We start from the raw sequence: 13,850 nt of genomic DNA on the forward strand, positions 1-13,850 counted from the left end.
ACAATGCGTCGGGGCTTATCTGACCATATGGTCTACCTGGTTTCTTACGCAAAGGTATCCCTCTGTCGATTGGTCACATTCGGCAGACAGAAAAAGAAGGGGGAAGATAAAAAAAGACTCCATTATGAAGAAGCCAGAAATGCAGCTTCGCCGCGAATGTCGCACGGCACTCTGGTCATCAAAGCTGACTATCTTAACCTGCGGACGTACTGCCTCGCACTACTGCCGGTATAAGGCTATACGTTTGGGTTCAAACTGCGACTGCCGGGTATTACTGTGCTTACCACAATTATTTGGACAAAGCTGCATCTTTCTCCACGCTCTCACCAGAAACAGACCTCTAATACACGCCGCCGAGACAGGATCATACGCACCGAAGCAAGGGGAGCCCACATACCAGAGCGCAAAACACCCAATAAGGGCTCACGTGGCCAATTCGAGGGCAATAACAAGAACGCAGCATACCACATCTTTTGAACCCAAAAGTCAAAAACACGCGATTTTGTTGCACGCCATCCCTCCCGTTACACATCATCACCATCTCACCCCTTGCTGGAAGCCAAACCCAGATATAATTACAACATGGCCCCTCTCCCCGCACTCTTCTCTTCACAGAGCAGGCTGGCCCGCGTCCCTGCCTATATATACGCCAGATATCTCCGCCACGCGAGCGCCACCAGACGGAAGAATCCTAGCAAGGGAGACATGGGGCTCGAGATCCTCCACCTCGGCAGCGGGGGCAGCAGCAGAAGCAGAAACAGCTGTGGTGCCCACGACGACAAGAAGCCGGTTTCGCAGCACACATACCGCGAGGAAATCGATGACGATGCAGAGTCGGCGGTCGATGTCTGCGTGTCTCCGGCTGTCGCTGGATACCGTACGCCTGACGTGAAGGAGTATCTGGTTTTGACGTGCGTGTTGGCCGCGGCCATGATGGATGGGTATAACTCCACCGTTGCTATTCCTTTGATTCCAGTATGTGTCTACATTATCTATCCTGCCCATACAATACCCTATATAAACCTAAACCTATACCCTTGCCCTTCGAAAACAAATATAATAATAAAGAACAGACCCTCTCAACCCTCCTCACCACCCCCCTCGACAACGCCCTCTGGCTAAGCACATCCTACCTCCTCGCCAACGCATCCATCCAGCCCCTATGCGCCCTCCTCTCCCGAACCTCAACCCCAACACCGTCCGGAATTCCGCTCCTAACAGCCCTCACAACTTCCACAGTCGGCACCGGTATCTGCGCCGGCTCCAGCAACCTCCCTACGCTCATCACAGGCCGCATCATCCAGGGCCTCGGCAGCGGCGCCGCAACGGCGCTCTCGCTGCAGCTGGTTGAGCGTGCGATCTCGCCGCCGTATCGCGCGCGTTTCGCGGGGTATGTGTTGCGTGGGCGGGGCGCGGGGGCTGTCGTCGGAACGGTTATGGGGGGGTTGTTGGGGGATATGAGGAATTGGGCTGCCGGGTTTTATTTTGGGTTGATGTTTTGTGCGGTTGCGTTGTTGGTTGGGCCGTTTGGGGTGGAACTGTCTTCGCCTTCTTCTACCACCACTCATGCTACTGACGATGACGATGATGATGATGACGGCGACGTTGGTGATGTTTCGCTTGGCAATGGAGATAGTGGTGCTGGTTGTGGTGAAGGAGGCGGAATAGGAGAAGACAAACGGCAATGGAAAGGCAAAAACACTTTGAGGAAAAGGAGCGAGTTGGGACTGGCGGTCTTGGGCGCCGTCGGGGCAGGATTACTTCTCCTTGGGGCGAGCGGAGGAGGGACGAGAGCGCAGTGGGCGGATTGGAGTGTTGTTGTCCCTTTTGTTCTAGGGGGTGGATTGGCGGGATTGGCGGGCTTGGTTGGGGCTTATTGTGTTGTTGTGCTTGTGTCAATGGGGAGGGTGAGTGTCGGGACTGTGATGTTGTATATTGGGGGGTTGTTGCATGGTGTTATGGTGTGTTCTTCCTCCTCCTATTCCCCTCTATTCCTCTCTCTTCATCCATTCCATTCCTCCATCCTCATCATCAGAATGATGCACATCATACTAACAGAAGCAACCAGCTCTCAACCCACATCCACCTCCTCTCCCTCTACCTAGGCCTCATCCGCACTCTAACCCCCACGCAAACAGGCCTCAGCCTAGCAGCCCTCACCGTCTCTCTAACCCTCCCCTTCTACGTCGACGCGCCCCAAAAACACGCCCATTTTGCCCTCTGGGCCGTCCGACTCGGCTGGGCACTCAACGTGCTCCTGACGGGGTGTTTCGCGCTGCTCGACGAAGAGACCCCCACAGCGGGGTGGGTGTTTGCGCTACTCGGAGCGGGACTGAGCCATGTTGTGCTTGCGAGAGGGACGCATTTGCTTTTGTTATCGTCTTCGTCCTCCTCTTCCTCCTCCTCCTCCTCCTCCTCCTCTTCCTCTTCTTCCTCTTCTTCCTCTGCTACTAGTAGTAATACTACCTCTGCAGCAGGAGTACGAGCCATCGCAACACACAGTCTGCTCTTCACATGGGGCGCATGCATCGCTCTCCCAGTTTGCTACGCGATTCTTGTTCGGCTGGTTTGGGCTGGAGGTTGGGACGGAGAGGTCGATGTGGAAGGGCCGGAAGGAGTGACTAGCGTGTTGGGGATGATGTTCCGGTCGAGGGAGGGTGAAGTCCTACTGCAGCATGTTGTGGAGGGGTTGGGAGATTTGTGGAAGTTGTGGATGGGGGTTGGGGGGTTGGGGGTTGTGAGTTCGTTGTTTGTGAGGTGATATTTCTTCTTCTCCTTTTTGTGTCTCTTTTGGCCCTATACTGGTTGTGTTTGGATATCTACTGCCTTTGCGGTTATGTTATTTGGGGGGTACATATCGTATCATGGTTGATTGACAGTTGATGCTGTACAGTACATCGTGATATCTCGTGAAATCATAATACATCAAAAGAAAAGACATGACTTCGTAATTCCATCCAGAACCGCCCGCTTCCAGATCATTCGCCCTCCAACTGACATAGATACAATAGCCACAGATTCAAAAACACCGCAATATCCTAACATTCAAAGAGTCAAATATCAAAAATCACCACGCACAATACTCCACCTCATAATCCTCATTACTAAACTGCTCCTCCCGACTCCGGCCCCGCTGAATGCGCGGCAGCCCAGGCACAAGAAGATGGTCCATGCTATGCGGCTGCAGCGTGATATCCGCCTCCGGCTCGATCCCCTGCGCAGCAGCAGCGCCGCCTTTCAAGCCCGCCCAGCGCGCATCAGGACAGGACGACGCAAACATTGAGTAATCGAGGGTGTGCGCGGCGGGGGGAGCGGTATGAACGGAGTGGCCGCGCGCTAGGATATCAATGGGGCAGGAGCTGGGCAGGCCGGTCAGTTCGTGGGCGGATTTCTTGCGGTGTTTGGTTGGGATGAAGAGGTTTTTCTTGGGGTGTTTGACTTTGTGTTTTGGTGAGGGAGTAGATTGCTCTGTGGAGGAGGCTGTCGGCGAGGTGGAGTTGGGGTTGGAGTTGGTCTGGAGGACGGTGTGGTAGAGGTTGGTGATGAGTTTGGTGAGCTTGTTCATTTTTTTCTGATGCTTTTGCTTTCGGAGTTGCATGAGAGGGTGGGCATTGGGGTGAGGTTGTTGTTTGGCCTTGGAGGTCTTGTAGGTCTTGTAGGTCTCTAGAGATGTTGGAAAAGAGTGTGCGGTTGCTTAAGGCTGATGGATATTTCAATGTAGTAGATGTTGTAGGATAATGTGGATAGATGAATTGGATGAATAGATGCAAGTGAGTGCAAATGATTGTATTTACAAAAGAAAGTCAGCAGCCCAGATAAAGTATAGATGAGTGAATAGTGATAAGTGAAGGGCAATGAGTGAATGACTGCAATGACATCCTATTGCATAGCCCTAACTCAATAAGTCCATCAACGTCACTGTATTCACCAAGGTGCATCGTGACTTCCTCATTTGACAGCCACTCACGGAAGGCACGCTATATCATAAGTTATAGAGAGCATGAATCCCCCCAGCACTATCTTGGTTCTCATCACTCCCAGTTCCACCAAAACACTTAGATACTGTACTGTTTATCACCCATCCCATACATACCACCATTCCACTATACCCAACATGCATCTTACTGCATTCTTTGTCTTTGCCTTTCTCTTCATCCAAGACTGTCTGGCGAAACCTCTGGCCCGTGTCGTCCCTCTCCAGGATGGCATGCCTGACCCCAGTCCGTCCCAGCTGCTAGAGATCGAACAGCGCGCCCACGGGACTCTATCGAATATGCTCCCTCCAGCAAATATCAGCAAAGCAGGCATCACCAATCTGCAGCTGATCGCCTTCAACGAGCTCTTCGAGGTGGCCTTCTTCAAGCAGCTGCTGGCCAACATCACCAACGAGGTGGAGGGCTTCTTCCTGAGTGAAGACGACGACAGGGATTTTATCGTCGACAGTCTGTCTACTATACTTGCGGTACTTCACGTCCCTCTCTTCAGTTACTTCCCCTAGGATCAGTTGACTAACGGCATAAAAGCAAGAAGAAATTCATGCCCTGACTGCCAATAACGCCTTGAAACATGTCATGACGGCTCAGGTCCTCCCATGCAACTACTCCTTTCCCGTGACAAGCATTACGAACGCCATTGACTTTGCGTCCACGTTCACCTCCGTTATGCTCGGGACGCTGCAGGACATCACCGAGATCTCCGCCCGCAACGGCGATAGCGCTCTAACGCGCGTCGTGGCTGCCATCATCGGCAACCAAGGGGAGCAGCAGGGCTGGTATCGCGTCTTCATGGGCAAGGTCCCTTCGGAGACGCCCATGCTCACCACGTCGGCCCGGGAGTTCGGGTTCTCCTATGTGGAGCAGTTCGTCCTGCCGGGGAGCTGCCCGAACGCATCGAGTATCCCGCTCCGGGCGTTCCTACCGCTGACGATCGTCGAGTTTCCCGGCCCTATGACGCAGGATATTGTCGTTACGTGGGAGCTTCCAGATATGGATACCGCGAGGAAACTCCGGTACGCTAAGGGGAAGGACGGCCAGTTCTGGCTGGTGTATATCAATCAGTTGAATCTGCCCATCGTGGAGCGGCTGCGTTTTATCGGCTTTGATGGGACCACTGTGCTGGCTAAGGCGAGGTTCCCTTATGAGGAGCATCTGCTGAATGGGTTGACCATTGCTGCCGTGACGAACAGCTCGGGGCCATTTGCGAACGCCAATGCTGTTGCGGCCTCGACGTTGTATGGACCGGGTGTGATTATTGTTAACTAGAGTTGTCGTGTTTGAAAGTGTTGTTTCGTCTGTCGTTTACTGCTTGTCTTGTATAGTATAGATACCCATGAATAGATTATCCCTATGCTCCAAGCTTTTACTGTGTAGTTGGCTTATGGCGTCGGCTCCTATACGGGTAAATATATAGTAGAGTAGGATCACTGATAGGCATTCCCTATCTTGCAACCAATTGATCGGAGCTCAAATCTATAAAGCGTAGGTCTTGCTATATACTATCTATGAACATCTGAGTCAAATCAATAATTACATATAAATACATATAAAAGTAAAACCATGAAGTATAGAAGGGTCTGTCCAGTAGGGCTAAAGTAAGAATCCCAAAGTGGAATAGCCCACTGGTGCCTGACAGCCTGAGACTTGGCATCCCCAGTCACATGACAGACCGCAGTCATGATGTAATGGACGTAGACATTAGTCGATCGAGAGAGAGAGAGAGAGAGAGAAATACCTATAGAAGTAAACCTTACAGTCCCATGAACTCCACCAATAGATATAAGCAAGATAGATAAGAATAAGTGATGGATATATCAAGAGCCGTAAGGCTGCCTCAGGCCCCCGCATCGCCGTGTCCGCCCGAGGCTTGCAATTAGGCCTCCCCTGATTGGCCGCAGTCTGCTGAGTCACGCGATTGCCGACTGGCAAACCCGAGGTTAGCATAGTTAATCCGGCCGATGCTGGCTCAGACTTTCCCTTCACGTTGGTTAGTTGTGCCCGCTTTTTCTCCTCCAAGTGGACTCGCTCCTATTCCTATCCTATCCTTGCCTTTCCTTTCGTGCTGCTGGCTGGCGTTGGTCGATTTGTCTGGGACCATCTCTCCTCTCTTTGTCATATCCTGTCGATATTATCGCCATTGTTGTCGTCACACCTGCAGCTTCGTGCCCCCCCGTTCCGTCCATCCGCGACTCCCTGCGTCTTCCCTTCGACTCGATCATCATGGCTGCTCTTCGCTCGTCTTCGCGCCTGTTCGCCTCCGCGCGACCCCTCTTCCGTCCTGCCGCCTTCGCTCGCTCCTATGCGACCGTTGAGTCTTCCGCGCAGGTAAGCCAATTGCTTCGACATCGTTCTGGGATATAAGAAAGAGTACCGGGAGGGGGGGAAGAAGAGAGGGAGGAACGAACGATTAGATGAAGGAAAACGATATACAGCAAAGGATTCAGACTAAACGAGTCTCGCAGGACCCCAACCCCTCGGATCAGCCTCGCGTCAAAAAGTTCCAGGTCTACCGCTGGAACCCCGACCAGCCGGCCGAGAAGCCGCAGATGCAGACCTACTCCCTCGACCTGAACAAGACCGGCCCCATGATGCTGGACGCCCTGATCCGCATCAAGAACGAGATGGACCCCACCCTGACTTTCCGCCGCAGTTGCCGTGAGGGTATCTGTGGCAGTTGCGCCATGAACATCGACGGAACCAACACCCTGGCCTGCCTGTGCCGGATCCCCACGGATACCACCAAGGAGTCGCGCATCTACCCGCTGCCGCACATGTACGTCGTCAAGGACCTGGTGCCGGACTTGACCCAGTTCTACAAGCAGTACAAGTCGATCAAGCCTTACCTGCAGCGCGATACTCCTACTGAGGATGTACGTATCTCTCTTTCTTTCTTCTTTCGAGTCGCTTGGCACGAAACTAACAGGGAATAGGGCCTTGAGTACCGCCAGAGCCCCGAGGAGCGCAAGAAGCTGGACGGTCTGTACGAGTGCATTCTGTGCGCCTGCTGCTCGACCTCGTGCCCGTCGTACTGGTGGAACAGCGAGGAGTACCTGGGCCCCGCCATCCTGCTCCAGTCGTACCGGTGGCTGGCCGACTCGCGTGACGAGCGCACCGCCGAGCGCAAGGCCGCTCTGGACAACAGCATGAGCGTGTACCGATGCCACACGATTCTCAACTGCACGCGGACCTGCCCCAAGGGTCTGAACCCGGCCCTTGCCATTGCCGAGATCAAGAAGATGATGGCTGCGCATTAGGATTTTTAAAAAATGGTTTTTTTTCGTTTCTTTCTTCTAACTTTTATTTGATTGTGTCATGCCTGAACTTTTCTTTTGTTTCATATATCTTGCGTTATTGAGCTGATTCCCTCGGATTGTGAGGTTTTGATGTTTCGATAGGTGTAAATGTGAATATATTTGGTTATATTTGGTTATATCATGGGAGACCGGCTTCGTAGCTGATTCAATAGGTAGTTTCCGCGCGATTGCATCTACATGACAGTTATACTTAGTAGGTTCAACAGAGTATACATAATCAAATAATCAAATAATCAAATAGAACGAATAAAGAAGAACTAAACCCGCCCACTCGACTTCAACATATCCATACACCTCTCCACAGCCCCCTGCATCTCCCTCGTCGCCTCCTCCAACAGCGCCGTCAACGGCACCCGCCCCGCCTTCTCCGCCATAACCTTCACAAACTCATTATTGAGCACCTTGTTAATATTCACCTTGGCCACCCCACACCGAATACACTCCGCGAAGATCTCCTCCGTAAACGGATCCGCCCCATGCAGCACAAGCCGCACCTTGTCGCCCACCGCATCCCGGATCGCCCTCAACCGATCATACTCGAGCACGATGCCCCTAGGCCCATACTCGCCGTGCACGTTGCCGAACGCAGGCGCCAGCCAGTCGATGCCCGTGTCCACGAACTCGTGGCTCTCCTCGGGCGTCGTCAACAACCCTCCCAAGTCGACCGTGTCCGCGACGCCGTCCTCCCCGCCCTCAATCCGCCCGGGTTCCGCCTCCGTCGCGATCCCCCGCTCCCGACAATAGCTCACCAGCTCGCGGGTCAGCGCGAGATTCGTCTCCTTTTCGTAGTGCGACATGTCGACCATGATGCTGTCGAAGCCGCCCATGTCGGCCGCCTCGCGGATGATCTCGGGCGTCTGCGCGTGGTCCAGGTGCACGGTGACCGGCACGCTGGCGTTGCGGGCGGCTTCGGCGGCGGCGTGCACGAGGACCCCGCCTGCTTGCTGGATCGCCCAGGGGAAGAGCAGGATCATGGCAGGGGAGCGCTTGCGCTCGGCGGCGCGCACGGTCGCCAGGATGCCTTCGACGTTGTAGCAGCACATGGCGGGGACGCCGTAGTTGTTTTGGGAGGCGTGGTTGAGGATGGTGAGGGCTTTGTTGGGGGGGGACATTTTGGGTGGTGGGTTTCCCGTTGGGATGTTTTTTTCTGGAGAAAAAGGATTTGAGGGGGTTTGGAATATGGGAGAAGAAGAGGAGGGGGAGGAGGAGGGGTATAGTCTGGTTAGAGAAGTAAAGTCAAGTAGAAGTAGAGGTAGAAGTGATAGAGGGGTTCATATAGTAAATAAGGTCGGACCATCTCCGACTGACGTCAATCCAGTAATCCACCCCCGACCCGGGTATGTGTACAAAGACAATTATCCTATCCTCGGCTACTAATGGTATATCATTTATATACTATAGAAAAACTAATGCCACACCTTGATCACGCTCGTGCTCGCCTCTCCTCCGAACCCCGCCCGTCGCGCAGTCAGCAGCGCCGTCAGCGCCGCATTGCCCAAATGCAGCGGACAGTGCAGGTCGCGTGCCCGCTGCACCACCGTTTCCAATCGCGCAACGGCCTCGTCGAGCGACTGCGATCCCGCAGGCGCCTTATCCCCGATCCTGCCCTCGATCATCTCCAGTCCCTGGTTGATGAACACGCGGCTGGCTCCCGCCGCCTCGCGCACCAGCCCGTGGAACTGCCCCAGGTCGACGTTCAGATGGCGCGCAAAGGCGACCGCTTCGGCGGCTGCGACTAGATTGACGCCGCGCATGAGGTCGAGCACTAGCTGTAGCTTGGTGGATTGGTCTTCGCCTTCGGTCGCCGCTACGGCTGCGATCGGGGTCGCGAAGTATTGGCGGACGATGGAGGAGTCGTCTTTCGCTCCGTAGCCTTGGAGCAGGGCGGAGAGGTAGACTTGTTCGGCGGTTGAGCAAAGGGGGGTGGGGAAGTGGGCCTGGCGGGCGGAGGTGGTGATGATGCCCTGGGAATGTCAGTTCATTCCTCTCTCTCTTCTTTGTTTTCGAGGATAGCGGCAGGGTCTAGGAAAAATACGTACGACGTCCTTCAAAATAATCGTGAGCGCACTAGCCCCCGGATTCCAGTCCTCCTCCAGCATGCGCGTCAACCGGTTCTCGTGCATCCACGTCCACGCCTCCGACGCCATGATCGCATCCGCCGTCTTGCGGGCGTCCAGGCCCAATTGCGCCGCGAGGCCCATCGCCTCACTGGCGCCCAGGATGTGGATTCCCGCCAGCACCTGGTGCACCATCTTCATGTTGCTGCCTGCGCCAATGCCCCCGGGTACGAGGTAGAGCTTGTCTGGGGCCGACATGGCCTGGAGCAGGTCGCGCCCGCTCTGCAGGGCCTCTTCGGTGCCGCCCGCCATGATCGACAGCGTGCCGTTGGCGGCGCGGATGGCGCCCCCGGAGACGGGGCAATCAATGAAGTAGATGTCGCTGCGACCGCATGATTGTAATTCTGTGGCCACGGACTGTGCGTAGGAGGCGGGGACAGTGGAGCAGAGGAGGAGGGTTGCGTTTTGGGGGAGGGCTAGAGGGTCAGCCTGCCTTTATCGAGATGGTGGAATCATTAACAATAGCTTACCTTGGACGATGCCGTCCTCGCCAAAAAGTACAGACTGTACCTGCGGAGCAGACGCTACCATGCAGACGTAGAAAGATTTACCCGCGGCGGACTCCTTGAGCGACGCGGCGGGGATGCCCCCCGCCGTGTGGAACCGCTGCACGGATGCGGGGAAGACGTCGAACCCGTGCACGGGGTATCCCTCCTTCACGAGATGGGTGGCCATCCCGAAGCCCATGGCTCCGAGGCCGACAAAGCCAATTGTAGGTTTAGACATAGCGATGGTATTCGAGTATGAAGGTGTTTGGTGAGGGGTTGAGAGACGGTGGGACGATGAGGGGCGGTTTTATACGGTCGATCGCTCTAGACACCGAGATGTGGCCTCGGTGGGTGTCGGAGTTGGTCCGAGGCCGGGGTCGAGTACTCCGTCTGGAAAGTACATCGCCTTGATTCCGATTGTTCGGGATTCGTTCTTTTTATTCGAGGAGATAGCCGGGAATTGGTTCGGGTTTGTTTGTGGCCCTAACGAACAGTATGCGAACCGATCGGGGTGGGGGTATGTATGGAATTATCCACCGGCATCAGTGACCTACACTTGTGCGTCAGCGAGGAGGAAACTTCAAGACCCAAATGCATACACAAATAAACAGTAATATCATGAACTTGCAGTATATATAAAGAACCCCTCCAGTGTTACTCACATCTTCATGCATATCTAGGAGCTAAGTACGGAGGTAGCAAACCCTTACAGCCTGCAGATGCAAGGGTCCGACAGGGGAACTCAGCTCAAGCTGCGGTGATATCTATTAGTGATCGCTCTTTGCCTACGCGGCAGATGGATAGAATGACATGATGCATTCATTCCAGGACCAAGTGAGGTCGATTGTTGTGTGGTGGAAAGAGATGGGGAGAGGAAAAGTAAGTAATAGGAAAAGACAAAGAAAAGGGAATAAGGAGAGGCTGCATACGCGCCATCTGTCAGTCATTTCCTCTTTCTGAAGATGAACTCACTTGTATGCTTCGCATACTAAGAACGGCGTCATTAAAAGGTATTTTTAGAATTGTTTGACTTGCGTTGGTGGCGTCTTCCCCCTGGCTCCTGCATGGCTCGTGTTACTCTCCACCTTGTCCAACATGTCTTGCTTCAGGAACCTGGCTGTTGCCCATTATGACAAACCGGCCTCTATCTTTTTGGAAGAGATACCGGCGATAATGCCCCCCCTCCTAGGAGGGAAAAGTGCCTGTCTAGAAGCAGCCCTAGAAGACGACGATAAAATTCTACATCGCTTGGATTATCCCCAAAAACAACGGGAGTTCTGGGCATACCTGGTCTCCTTCAAAAACGACATTGAAGCAACAGTGGCATTTCACCTCCGCGCAAAATACTGCCAGGTCGCCGATGAAGCCGACTGGATGTGTGGCAGCTACAACGTGTGCATTCCAGTCGCGGTGAACCCACCATCGGAGCGTCGTGTCCTGCTTCGTATCCCTCTTCCTTACAAGATCGGCGAAGACAACTGTCCTGGAAATGCGGACGAGAAATTGCGATGCGAAGTAGCGACCTACATTTGGATCCACGAGAATTGCCCGACTGTTCCTATCCCTACGCTTTATGGGTTTGCGTTTCCTGATGGAAAGACTGTAGGTGGACCTAAGCCCAACGGAGAGTATCCCAGCTAAATATGCTGCATATTAGTTTGTTCAAGTATTTTGCGTATCTCTCTTCTCGCGACTCCGTTGGCACATAACGCAGACGCTGCGTTCCTGGATTGGCTTTCCAAAAATATGCCCTTACATTAGCCAGAAGCGCTCGACCCCTTTGAAAACAGGCTACATGATCATCAGTCTCGTAAAAAAATGGTCGGATGCTCTCGGAGTCTTGGGGAACCCTCTTAGAGGAAACTACACGAAGACAGAATCTCTTCAATGACCTTGCGAAAATCATCCTATTGTTAAGCCACATTCGTCTGCCCCGAATTGGGTCCTTGACCATAGACAACGATGGACTTATCAGTTTGACAAAACGGCCCCTAACGCTCCGTCTCCAAAGCCTGGAAAATGAGGGTATTCCAACAATCCCAAGAGACTTGACCTATCCATCAGTGGAGCCGTATCTGCTGGATCTGTTACAATGTCACGATAACCGTATATACCATCAGCTAAACGCCATCCATGATCTACATGATGGGCAGGAGCAACTGGCTGCTTTGACTATGATGCGTGGCCTTCTCCACCAGTTTATATCTCTCGAGTACCGTTACGGGCCGTTCGTCCTCACGTTGACTGACCTACACCCGAGCAATAATCCTTGTCGACGAAGACTGGCATATCACATCACTTATTGACTTGGAATGGGCTTGCGCTTTCCCTATTGAAATGCAAACCCCGCCTTATTGGCTGACCGGACGACCTGTGGATGATATCGAGCATGGAGCAAACCTTGAAACCTATGACAAGATCGTCAATGAATATATGGATGCTTTTGACAAAGAAGTATAGTCCCTTCCACCATCATCCCCCTCCCATGCAGAAGTGATGAGAAACTGCTGGAACAAGGGAAGCTTTTGGTATTTTCAAGCGCTACATAGCCCTAAAGGCCTTCTCCGCGTGTTCAATGAACACGTTCAACGCAAGTATTGTGAGGAACACTGCACCCAGCGTGTGTTTGATCGGACGGTCAGTCCATACTGGTGCCGAGGGGCAGAGGAGTTGATTCGGAAAAAGATGGAAGAAGAGGCTGTTTACAAGAATCGATTGAGAGAGCGGTTCATGTCTGACGATGGGCAGGGTTGACAGTAGTATTGTTTAGTTTGACAATGACTGGGGGCGTAGGGTGTCTCAATCACCCTATGCAAATCTGCATAATGGGATAGACATGCAGGTGACTTATCAAGCTTGTTTGTGTTGTATATTGTCTATCATCGTTCTTATGGTATTTGTGAACAACGAATGATCTTACGATGCAGTGATAATCTGTCAGCTGTATGGCAGTCGTAATTGTGATAGTAAAGTACCTCTCATTGTGACTGACATTTACACAACATGGACAAAGGATAGTTTCAAATTTAAGTAACAGAATATGATTCACAGTTGTTTGTATCCCTAAAGCTTTGTCTGCCTTAATTACTGCCAAATTACTGGTAAAGGTATATTCACTATCTTCGCCGTAGCTTACAGTTCACCCAATATAAGAGAGTTCTTCTCCATCCTCTGCCTCTTCCTCTTTCTCTTCTTCTCATCCCACTCCTCTCTCTGCTTATAATCTATAAGAGGTCTATATATCCTTTCGCAGGCAAATCTATTCTCCTTTTACCTATATACCTTATATCTACAATTTGTACAGACTTCTTTACTCTATCCTTTTCTAGTATATACCCAAACGGTATACATACAAATGACACACATTCAAATATCGAAAAGATTACATCAGGATATGCAAAATCCTATCGAACTGCAGACATGCAGCACTGTTCTTCAACTGCAAAGTCCGTTTATATATGGGCGTGCTCTTACGCAGTGTAAGGGAAAACCCCTGTCTCCCTTCCCCTCTCCCCCCCTTCCCCTCTAGCAATGCTCTATTTGTTTTCTCAGAGCTTGTCACAGCTCAGTTCAACTGTTTTATGGGCTCTTTGGTCCAAACGAAGGTAGGTGATTTAGCTGTCTAGCGACAGCACTCGCTTTTACATCTTTTTGACTTGCAATTCTGGCCCGAGTTTTTTGTGAAATGATTTTTGCTGGCGCGGTGCTGCCAGGCTCGGCTAGACTGTACCAAAAGACAGGCCAAGCCGGGCCTGGAGGTTTGGAGGGGGAGTTTGAGACTGGGAAAGATGCAATGTCCAATATCTGCTATATCGGACTATGTTGTCCATGTCACAGTGGGTTCTAGTCTTGGCGCGACTGTCTACGGTCTTTGACCATTTATGCAACAATTGGTGCTTCCCTCAAGGTAAGTGCCACAGGGTATCATGGACTTGT

At 52.5% G+C, this 13,850-nt stretch overlaps 7 protein-coding genes across 7 annotated transcripts; 4 read left to right on the plus strand and 3 right to left on the minus strand.

The window, feature by feature from the left end:
• Window positions 1-582: 582 nt before the first annotated feature.
• P168DRAFT_278001 (uncharacterized protein) lies at window positions 583-2,761 on the plus strand (the record flags this gene model as incomplete). Its single annotated transcript, XM_024835643.1, has 3 exons — window positions 583-975; window positions 1,074-1,390; window positions 2,059-2,761. The coding sequence occupies 3 exons, from the start codon at window positions 583-585 to the stop codon at window positions 2,759-2,761; spliced, it is 1,413 nt and encodes a 470-aa protein (XP_024697003.1).
• A 306-nt stretch (window positions 2,762-3,067) lies between these two features.
• Window positions 3,068-3,565, minus strand: P168DRAFT_278002 (uncharacterized protein; the record flags this gene model as incomplete). Its single annotated transcript, XM_024835644.1, has 1 exon — window positions 3,068-3,565. One exon carries the CDS (start codon window positions 3,563-3,565, stop codon window positions 3,068-3,070), a length of 498 nt encoding a protein of 165 aa, XP_024697004.1.
• Window positions 3,566-4,114: 549 nt separating this feature from the next.
• Window positions 4,115-5,261, plus strand: P168DRAFT_278003 (putative sexual development protein (LsdA); the record flags this gene model as incomplete). The annotated part of the gene is made up of 2 exons (XM_024835645.1): window positions 4,115-4,462; window positions 4,524-5,261. 2 exons carry the CDS (start codon window positions 4,115-4,117, stop codon window positions 5,259-5,261), a joined length of 1,086 nt encoding a protein of 361 aa, XP_024697005.1.
• Window positions 5,262-5,986: 725 nt separating this feature from the next.
• On the plus strand, window positions 5,987-7,273 carry sdh2 (succinate dehydrogenase iron-sulfur protein subunit SDH2). The gene is made up of 3 exons (XM_024836364.1): window positions 5,987-6,320; window positions 6,458-6,865; window positions 6,926-7,273. The coding sequence occupies exons 1-3, from the start codon at window positions 6,216-6,218 to the stop codon at window positions 7,247-7,249; spliced, it is 837 nt and encodes a 278-aa protein (XP_024697006.1). The 5' UTR covers window positions 5,987-6,215; the 3' UTR covers window positions 7,250-7,273.
• A 234-nt stretch (window positions 7,274-7,507) lies between these two features.
• Window positions 7,508-8,531, minus strand: P168DRAFT_286537 (class II fructose-bisphosphate aldolase). Its single transcript, XM_024836365.1, has one exon. It carries the CDS (start codon window positions 8,419-8,421, stop codon window positions 7,567-7,569), a length of 855 nt encoding a protein of 284 aa, XP_024697007.1. The 5' UTR covers window positions 8,422-8,531; the 3' UTR covers window positions 7,508-7,566.
• A 184-nt stretch (window positions 8,532-8,715) lies between these two features.
• On the minus strand, window positions 8,716-10,152 carry P168DRAFT_229091 (NAD(P)-dependent oxidoreductase; the record flags this gene model as incomplete). Its single annotated transcript, XM_024833170.1, has 3 exons — window positions 8,716-9,273; window positions 9,349-9,842; window positions 9,897-10,152. The coding sequence occupies 3 exons, from the start codon at window positions 10,150-10,152 to the stop codon at window positions 8,716-8,718; spliced, it is 1,308 nt and encodes a 435-aa protein (XP_024697008.1).
• Window positions 10,153-11,044: 892 nt separating this feature from the next.
• Window positions 11,045-12,668, plus strand: P168DRAFT_308444 (uncharacterized protein; the record flags this gene model as incomplete). The annotated part of the gene is made up of 5 exons (XM_024839193.1): window positions 11,045-11,516; window positions 11,572-11,724; window positions 11,774-12,131; window positions 12,175-12,368; window positions 12,432-12,668. The coding sequence occupies exons 1-5, from the start codon at window positions 11,088-11,090 to the stop codon at window positions 12,666-12,668; spliced, it is 1,371 nt and encodes a 456-aa protein (XP_024697009.1). The 5' UTR covers window positions 11,045-11,087.
• Window positions 12,669-13,850: the final 1,182 nt, after the last annotated feature.

The sequence above is a fragment of the Aspergillus campestris genome (genome assembly GCF_002847485.1).
Source record: "Aspergillus campestris IBT 28561 chromosome Unknown P168scaffold_1, whole genome shotgun sequence".
Lineage (NCBI taxonomy): Eukaryota > Fungi > Ascomycota > Eurotiomycetes > Eurotiales > Aspergillaceae > Aspergillus > Aspergillus campestris.

Bases quoted from the DNA above. Each gene is read 5' to 3' on its own strand.
- P168DRAFT_286537 (XM_024836365.1), bottom strand. From the start codon at position 8,421: ATGTCCCCCCCCAACAAAGCCCTCACCATCCTCAACCACGCCTCCCAA.
- sdh2 (XM_024836364.1), top strand. From the start codon at position 6,216: ATGGCTGCTCTTCGCTCGTCTTCGCGCCTGTTCGCCTCCGCGCGACCC. The intron at 6,321-6,457 runs GTAAGCCAATTG...CGAGTCTCGCAG, and splicing joins CCGTTGAGTCTTCCGCGCAG to GACCCCAACCCCTCGGATCA. The intron at 6,866-6,925 runs GTACGTATCTCT...AACAGGGAATAG, and splicing joins GCGATACTCCTACTGAGGAT to GGCCTTGAGTACCGCCAGAG.